General features: G+C 47.7%; 1 protein-coding gene across 1 annotated transcript; it reads right to left on the bottom strand.

The window, feature by feature from the left end:
• Window positions 1–7,426: 7,426 nt before the first annotated feature.
• On the bottom strand, window positions 7,427–8,641 carry LOC119403573 (uncharacterized). The gene has a single exon (XM_037670500.2). It carries the CDS (start codon window positions 8,615–8,617, stop codon window positions 7,427–7,429), a length of 1,191 nt encoding a protein of 396 aa, XP_037526428.1. The 5' UTR covers window positions 8,618–8,641.
• Window positions 8,642–9,983: the final 1,342 nt, after the last annotated feature.

Genomic DNA, 9,983 nt, shown 5'->3' with positions numbered 1-9,983 from the left:
ACAGACTCTAGAGGCTTTACAAACGCGCCTTTTATATCTCACACTCCTCTCACAGTGCTCTCAGTTAGCGGGGTGGTGTTGGCCTCAGGGAGCAGTAAAGAAAAGTAATTCATCATTACTCTGACCTCCGCGATTAGCATCTCCAACGCGTGTTGCTACACGTCCGTCCCATTCGGAGCGTTTTCAATAGAAATGCAATTTTGTGAATGCCTTAACACGCCGTGTAGTGGCGACCTTAACGCAAGCGTCGTAAAAGCGTCAGCATCGCTCATATCATCACGCTAATCGGAAAATAGCGCTGCGATGCGCGCCTGCCTCACCTGGCTGTAACACCGCGTTCCCCGCTTACGCCCGCCCCGAGAAAAAAAAAATTGGCCGCGTATCTGAATGCTTCGCTGCAAATGTCGTCTAAAGACGATAGAAGAGGCGCTGCGTGAGATATGACCGCCATCTGGCAATACGTCGGGAAACATGAGTGATGTGTTGCGGGCTGCTAGTCCCGGCACAGCAGCAGGCGAAGACCGGCGGTGACCAACGCGACCGGCGGGGATGTCAGCCAACCCGAACACACAGTTTGGCGCGAAGCGCTGAAGCAGAAGAAACGTCCGCACTCAACGTGTACTTTCCACACACTCGACGTGTAAATAAAAATTTACACGTCGCCTGGGGAAAACAGGAATGCCAGAGCGGCGCCCCATGGCATTCGTACAGTGCAATACAGAACCAAAACCGAAACACAACAATGAGCTCGTGCAGAGGGCACGGAGGAAGGCAAGTTTCAGCGCAGTCGCATTTTTAGCGCAGCCTAAGAAACTAGCGTCTTTAAAATTACGTATGTATGCATTTTCTATTAAAGGAACACACCACCAAATACTTACCTAGTGATGTTGCGCCTCAGATATGCGTAATATTTGCTTTTTGATCGACAATGTACACAAGTATGAATCCAGTCAGCCGTTCAAGATGGCTGGCCCTTGGGCAAGTGGTTCAACTTTGGCCGAGTCGCTGAATCGACCAAAATTTCTCCGTTTAAGTATCCCAAGAAAGACTACCGTCTTTAAAATCGCGGCAAGGCTACAGGGGTGGCACGACGCGCTTTGCGTTTACGTGTGCTCCAGCCGTGGTGTTCAATCACCTATTAACATGCCGCGGGATGGCGACCAAGTGCTGCGTCCAGCGTGCGACGCTGGCTATCACACGTCGTTCTCCGATCACGCTTTCACCGTTAACTACTACAGCTACCACAAGGGTTTGTTTAATCATTGAACACGGAAGTTAGTCGTCGGCAGTGAGATGTACCATTAAACATCAAAGTGGGTGCACCCACGTTAAACGGTGCTATAGCTGCCAGACATCAATATACATTGTGCAAACTCTCCTATATCATTGTACAGTAAACATTCAGTTACTTCTGTAAGGGCACATTTTACTTTCGTGTTATTCCGATTCTTATCACGGAGGGATCAACCATGCTTTTTTCTTTCTAGTGCCCCTTCAAGTTTGTTCCACATACGTTGTGCATACATTTATGTTTCACATTTTCTCTCGAAAAAACACTTTGTTTATGTGGGGGCAAGCTATTTGGAGAAATTTTATTATGGACAAGTACTGAACTTGTTTTGCTCCTTGCATATGGGGCTACTTGATTTATCTTAAACGGGCGAGCTAAACGTAGATATATCAAGCGCTTATATAGTTAACATGCGGTTATTCTGTGTTTTATTTGCGTTCGTTATCATTTTATATCCCCAATGCTATTCTGTATTCGCAGTAATAAATGTAATATAATAAATATATACATGTAACTAATCGCAAGAGCGATCACAGAGCTCCAAAGTGGGGAAACGTTCTTGAAGTTTCCAGCCCTCCACTAAAACGAAAGGACTGCATGGAGTCTCGTTACATAGATTTCCTATACAGACACATTCTTTTTCCGTGGCTCCGTCACGGCACCCAGTGGTCATGTGACGCGAGATGGACATGCACAGCCTGCTTTGTGTGCCGAATTTGTTAACGTTTGAACTTTCGCTTTGTTCTGTTATATCAGGGGTCTCAAAATCACCCCAGCTAACGGGTCGTATTCCCGAAAATGTACTCCCGGAAGGACCAGGACAGTAACGCAGCTAAAAGCGAGGAGGGGGGGGGGGGGCGTGGATAGGTTGTACCAAATGTCAGTTAACGTTGCCATTTAAGAGAAGAGCGTTCCCATATATCACATATGCGTCGTTTCTCAAATGCATTTGGCGGCAGGATTCCATGAACATATCGATACCTATCTTCAACATGACTAAAATTTTGACGCCGATTTTGAAATATAGAGTTTTGTTTCACGGTTAGGTATCAACACATGGTGGCCGCAGGAGATGCCTCACGACAACAAAGCTTTAGACGTGTCATGCCTGTGTAGCTTAAGAACGCACCTATAAAAAAAATGAAAAAAATGGGACGAAGACAGTCATGCGCGGGCCTCTATCGGGAGAGGCCCATGGGCCGCGTATTTTGTCCCCTGCGCTATACAGGTATAATGTAAGAGCTACATGACACTGCCGTAGTCCAGCCGTCTGAAACCATGGCAGACCAAATCAAAGGCAGTGTTAGTGCGCTAGGCTTACGACGAACTGTCTGTGCCCCGACCACGCAGGTGGAATACCTCAGACTTCTTGCCTGACTGTCTTCGACAATGCCGTGTGTATCGGAGTTGTGTAGCAGGTCTAGCAACCATGAGGCCGGCATTAGTTATAAAAGACAAGACGCTACAACAATAAACGCACTTATGTTCTAGTTGTCTGGTGTCTGTCTGTCGACGCACCGTGTAGTGTCGTGCATGCTACACGATGATCGGTCAACGCCCCGCGTACGTGGAGTACGTCCTAAAAGTGGGCGGGCGATGTGGACCACGCACTAAACACCGTGGAGGGGACACGAGGCAATGTACTGAAACGACATTTAAGGCCCTGCCGGCCCCTTGTTAGAAGCAGTGGCCCCAGCCGACTTGGTCGTGCTGACAGGCTCTGTACTGCCATAACCTGCTATACCTGCGATAAACGTTGTTACTGTTTTCTAAACGTTTGCCTTTTTGCTCGGCTCCTAAGCGAGAGTCCGATCTTCAGATACATCGGCTCGCCAGCCTCCCGGCATACAACGACATGCAACCCCTATTCGTAACAGTGCTGGCAGCGGTGGGATACCAAGACCCGTATTCTCAGCAGCACACCCGAGAGGGACCCTCCAACTTCATAACACTGTGTCATAATGTATCTGTGTCGTGTCAAATATAGTCAGGCTGACTGTAAGGACAAAAGCTTTTAAAACTACAATTCAGTATTTTGTATGTTTTTCTCAAATGCTTTTTGCGATATTAGTCTAACTGTAGAGTCACTATACTTGAACATATGACGGCATGTTGAACAGTCTACATTAGGCTGTCTATAATGTCGTAAGTGTAAGCGATTTCTTATTTTTTCTCAAGAGAAAGCTTCTTCTCTGGAAGCCTTTTATTGTGATAGCAATTACACAAACACTCTCGACTGGTTTTTGCCGTCGCCGTCGTCCGTCGCAGTCGCGTTATGCCCCGTATACATATAAAAGCCACAAAGAAAAAATATCTCAGAAATTTTTTAACACGAAAGTGTTTTATGCCGGGGTCCACCAAGACTTCAGTGACACATTTCCGTCACGGAAATGACGTCGAAAAAATATACACAATGAGATTGCAAAGAGAAAAAGGTACCGTCAACGGGCATCGAACCCACGACCGCTCGGTCCTCAACAACAGATGCCGGGCACGCTATCCACTGCGCCACGGTCACAGACGCTTTTTTTTTTCTTTATTACTTACTTTTGCACCTCATACAATAATATTACAGTGCATAAACAGTACATACAGAGGTAAAGACCGGAATGGTTACATAGTGACTAGAATTCCTTTATACGGATAAGTGGCTCAAGATGTTCGAGCCACTCTGGAATTGGGTCTTTAGTTTTACACTCTTCAATAAACTTCGTGATCATTTGGCGGAAATATTCACGAATGGGCAGTGTATTGACGTCGGCATGGCGGACTGCCATGTACTTTTTCCAAATACTGTGAAGGCCGAGCAACATAACAGTATCATAAGGCGCTCCATCGTCTTCTTCATTAACTGGTAAAAACCTGATCCCGTAGGCATCAATCGGTAAATCTTTTTTTATAGTTCTCTGCAGAATGTCCCAGAAGAACACCCCTTCCCAACAATCCAGAAAGACATGTTCGATGGTTTCAGGTTTACAACAGAGAAAACAGTGCGTTCCCCACGGTACAAACAGTCCCCTTTCATGCATCCACGTTTTAACTTCTAGAGTCCCTGTATGGAGCTTAAAGAAAAATGATTTTGAACTAGATGGGACAGCCATTTTTTTTACTCGGGCCAGTACATTTTCGCCACGTCCAGCAGGGTACAAACTCCTGTAAAGTGGTACCGGTAAAACAATGTCGAGAAGGTCTCTATACAACCTTTTTCGTTTTACTCCCGCTAGATATTCGCTAGAGAAACGTGCCAATAAAAAATTGCATGCACCAACTACTTCTTTTAGATAACCATAAAGCGCCCCATGCACATAGTCCGAGCTGACAACGAGTGACGGTAAAACTCTTCCAAGCCTCAGCTGAATAACTGCACGTAGAAACGGGTCTCTTGTGTCTCGCAGAAACATAAAACGACTAACGACCTGTCTTAAAAACAAATGTGACAGACTAAGACCACCGAACCGAACCCGACGAAAAAGATTAGTGCGACTAGACCGTTCCCACACTGATCCCCATATAAATACTGCAAACACACGGTGCAGCTTTTGCACGTTTATACGCGAGCAATGTAAAACCTGTAATGTGTACCAGAGTTTAGAGACAAAGAAAAGATTACATATGGTGGCCCGCGTGAAAATAGAAAAGTCCCATCCTCTAACATTATCCACTTTTTCACGTATTTCAGTGGCTTGCCGCTGCCAGTACGGCTCACTGTCACGATAAAATTCTAGTGGTACACCCAAATATTTCGCAGGCTGATTCACCCATGGCATGTTGGCAAAAACGACTGGAGTGGAAGGCCAATCCCCATGCCAACATCCCAAGCACTTTTCCCAGTTTACCGAACTTCCACTAGCCGTACAAAACTGTTTCGCAATATAGACTACTTCGTTAACACTCTCGCAATCTGAACAAAAAACTGCCACATCATCAGCATATGCAAGTAATCGTACTTCATTCTCATGCAGTTTGAATCCGCGGATGGCACTGCTGTTCATCACACTCACACAGAAAGGCTCTAAAAACAAACTGAACAACAATGGTGAAAGAGGGCAACCCTGACGCACGGAGCGCTGCAAGTTAATGCGCGCCCCCACCACCTTATTAACAATGAGTTGCGTTGTACAGCCCTTATATGCCATAGCCACTCCCTCTTTGATAATGCAGCCTACGTTTACAAAATCCAAGACACTCATCAGGATATCATGTGACACAAGATCAAAAGCTTTCTCTAAATCCAACTGAAGCATTGCTACACATGTCTCAGTCGCATCGCAGCACTCCAGAACAGATCTGGCCTTATGTATATTGGTCACAATTGTGCGTCCTTTGATTCCACACGTCTGGTGTGGACCTACTATTTCCTTTATTACACCTTGTAATCGCTTAGCTAATATTTTCATGAAGATCTTGTAATCTACATTTGTTAGGCTAATGGGGCGATACGATTTTATGAAGCGGAGTTTAGTTTTATCATCTGTTTTGGGGATTAGAATAGTGTGCGCCGTCAGAAAGGTGGGAGGCAACATCTTATACTTGTAAGCTTCATTGAAGAGACAAGTCAAAATTGGGGACAAATCGGACTTAAACGTTTTGTAAAAGGCTGCGCTCAACCCATCTGGTCCAGGTGACTTTCCTGGGTTTAGCCGCTCAATAGCTCTTTCAACTTCCAAATTTGAAATGGGCAGTTCCAACCCTACAACAAGACTTTCGGGCACTTTTGACATCAAAGGTAAGAATTTCTCCCTAAACATTCCTATGTCAACCTCCGATCGCTTAAACAGATCTCGATAGTAGTTAGAAAAAACGTTTTCTATTCCCTTATTATCTGTGTAAACGACACCATTATGATGTATTTCCTCTATGGTATTTTTGCGGGCATATCTCTTCTCTTCACCCAATGACCGTTTTGTTGGTGCTTCACCAACCAACAATTTTTCTGCACGAGCTCGGATTATAGCCCCTTTATAACGCTCAATGTCAAAAACTTCCAGCTTATGCCTAGCCTTGCGAATATCTTCCGAGAATGTTCCTGGTGATTTTGCTTCTTCTTCTAGCAATGCAGTAAAATTATGTTTTAGCAATTCTTCCTCCTTTCTCTTCTCTCGTTTTATTGCACAGGCTCTTTCCATTGGCATCATCTTAATATCACTTTTACAGTATTACCACTGAGCACCGATCGTTATTTCGCTGGTTTTGTTAATTTTGCCGACATGTTCTAGTACCTTTTCTTTAAAAATGTCATCCTCCAGTAGCTGTGAGTTCAGCTTCCAAAGGTCCCAGGAAAACTTACTTTGTCTAGCGCCGCCACAGCGGATATTAAAGCAGATTAGGCAGTGATCCGTAAAAAAGACTGGTTCGACTACGTATTTGTAACACATTGGTATTATACTCGCCGTTACATAAGCTCTGTCCAGACGAGCGTGACTGGAATTCTGAAAGTGCGTAAAATGAATGTTTTGCCCCGCATCCAGACATTCGGCCACATCTTCAAGGCTATATCGGTCTATAATATCGCTAAGGGCTGCCGTACTCGGATCCCTATACGGTGCATTGCTGGTCTTGTCATGTGCAGAAAGCACACAGTTAAAGTCTCCCATTATTACGAGCTGCCTGTCGGTATCGCAATATCCATCTAGAGATTGGAAGAAATCACATCTTTCGGATTGAACATTAGGTGCATACACAGTAATTACACGCCATTTAGATGAAAAGTGCCTGAAATCACATACTACTAACCTCCCTGATAAACTAGATGTAACAGATTCAACGACCAACCCCTGTATCTGGCGGACAAATAAAGCACAACCGGCTGAGGAACCAATGGCATGACTTATACAAACACTGAACCGTGAACTAAAAGGCCGCACCATGCTCCCAGTCTCTTGTTCTCCTTCAACTTTGGTTTCCTGTACAGCTATAACGTCGAGATCTCGCTCTACAACTAATCGATACAGTTGATTCTGTTTCTTTCTGCTAGCGAGACCCCGCACATTTAGTGAAGCAAAACGGAGAAAGCTTTCCGTAGCCATGGTATACGGTCGACTGAGATTGGGAGCACGATGCTCACCTCTGCCACTCAGTGCAGCTGAGCCTGCACGCCGCACGCCTCGTTCCCCCTCCGTAGGCGCGCCCTCGATGCTACGAAGACGACGACGCCGCCGGACGCCTGTCCGGCGGGATATTAGGCCGCGGGCGCAACGCAGATCGACGCGGTGGTAGTGCTTTCGATGGTGGCTCTTCGACGCCAGCGTCTCCTGCAACGCCGTTGTCTCCCATGTCTTCCCGCGCCCGTTTGCCTGTTGTGCCACTGGAAGCTTGCATCGCCAACTCATCCACTTGCAAATTCTCTCCGGTCACGTCCTCCATCCCCTTACTTGCTTCTGCTGTCGGCGTCGCTGCCACCAGCGCCGAGGTTTCCGCAATGTCCATTACCATAAGCTCTTTTCCTGCTTGGGAAGTAAGGGAGACGCTAGCCGCGCGTCCCTCCGTGTCTTCTGTGCTTGCAGGCCTCGGCGTGCTACCAGCGGCCTCCTCGGCATCGGCCTCGTCCATAATGAGCTCCGCAGTGTCTTCACTCGCCGATGTCCTCGCAGGTGCCGTAACACTTGCGTACGTTCGAGCGCAGACCGCGTCCTCGTGACCGTAGCGTCGGCACTGTCCGCACCGCGGTACACGACAATCTCGACGAATATGGCCAGTATTTCCACATCGCAGGCACAGTGGAGCTCTTCCCGGGACAACCACAAGGGCTTGTTCACCAGCAACTCGCAATTGATGGGGAATATCCTCGATGTTAATGCCACTTTTAAGCTTCAGAGTAACGGTTCTCGTTGTTGAGCCTTTATCCGTAACTCCGTTCACACGCCATCGCTCACGAGTAATGTCTGTGACACGGCCGTAGGGCAGGAACGCCGCCCTCACGTCTTCATCGGCTGTGTTGTACAGGAGCCAGTGCACTTTGATACGGAGATCCTTACTTGTCGGGTCGATGACGACACAACGTCGACCTTTCACTTTAACGTCGCTGCTTGCAAGAAGTCTTTTGGTCCCTTCGTCGCTTCTGAAGGTTACTGCCCAAACGTGGTTCATCTGGTAGGCACCCAAGGCGACTACTTCAGGGAGCAGGCGTAGGTAGTCCAACGTGTCTCTGAAGTCTTCCACTCGAAATGGCCTTGCTCGAACATCACCATGCATGAAAACCGTGTTTAAAACAGAGCGTCCACTGGGCAGATTAGGCAGAATCAAACGGTACTCGTCATTTTCCATTGCAGCGTTCCTGTTACCGCGGTCCGACTCGGCCGCTTCAACCGCTCCTACGGAGCACGACATGCTGCGTCTGAACGCGTCGGTGTCCAGAAACAGAGTGGTCACAGACGCTGGAGGCTTTACGAACGCGCCTTTTATATCTACCACTCTCCCGGTCGGCTGGGTTATAGCCACCATAGCTGGGTGGTGTTGACCTCTGGGAGTGGTAAGGTAAGGTAAAGTAATTCGTCATTGCTGTGGCCTCCACGACTAGCACCTGCAACGCGTTACGCGTCCGTCCCATTCGGCGCGTTTTCAATAGAAGTTGAATTTTGTCACTGCCTTAACACACCGCGAGGTGGCGTCCTTTGCCCAAGCGTCGTAAAAGCGTCGGCCTCGCTCAGCATCACGCTAACACAAACCAAAAATAGCTCTGCGACGCGCGCCTGCCTCACCTGGCTGTAACACCGCGTTCCATGCTCACGCGCTCGCCCCGAGAAAAATCGCGGCCGGGCTACCGGGGCGGCACGACGCGCTTTGCGTTTCCCTCTAGTCCGGCCGTGGTGTTCAATCACATTTTAACATGCCGCGGGATGGCGACCAAGTTCTGCGTCCAATATGCGACGCTCTTATGGCTATCACACCTCGTTCTTTGATTACGCTGTCACCGTTTACTACAGCTACCACAAGGGTTTGTTTAATCATTTAACATGGACGTTAGTCGTCGGGATGGAGATGTACCACCAATCATCAAAGTGGGTGCATACACGTTAAACGGTGCCATTAGCTGCCAGACATCAATGTGCATTGGGCCAACTCTCTTATATCAATCTACAGTAAACATTCAGTTACTTCTGTAAGGCACGCTTTACTTTCGTGTTATTCCGATTCCTATGACGAAGGGATCAACTCTGTTTTTTTCCGATGCGCTGAATTGAACGGGCGGCCTCTCGCTCCGCAGCGCGCGGCGGTAGACGGCTAGGCCACGAGGAGTACGTCTTTCAGCATGTTAACAACGAGCTATTTATATCTCAGCGTGCTTTCTTGGTGACCAGCGAGATGGCGCGAAGGGCGCGAGGGTTGCGCTTTAAATGTCGTCGCCCCGCTCGTTGCAACGCGCGCCCCTCCTGCCACGCAAGGTGCACTTTGCCCTACAGACTGTGGTCGCCTGCGCGCGCTTATCTCGTGAGGGCGGTGGTTTGTATCTCTTGTGTTTTCACCGCGATGTGCGAGCTGAAGTTACAGAGCGTACGAAGGTCACTTCGCTAGCTGCAGTGGCCGCGTTTGCTAAAGTAGCGCGCTGTTCAAAAAGAAAGAAGTGACAACTGCGACAGTTGTCAGTTCGTGCTCGTCCTGTGTTTACCTGTGCGTTCTTTTCGTGCGTCCTTTATGTTTGAGCAGCGCGCTTTAAGTGTCGAGCTGTGACACTTCATAGTTAGCGTTCGTTCTG

This window comes from Rhipicephalus sanguineus, chromosome 8 (genome assembly GCF_013339695.2).
Source record: "Rhipicephalus sanguineus isolate Rsan-2018 chromosome 8, BIME_Rsan_1.4, whole genome shotgun sequence".
NCBI lineage: Eukaryota > Metazoa > Arthropoda > Arachnida > Ixodida > Ixodidae > Rhipicephalus > Rhipicephalus sanguineus.
This window is presented reverse-complemented; position numbering and strand designations above follow the sequence as displayed.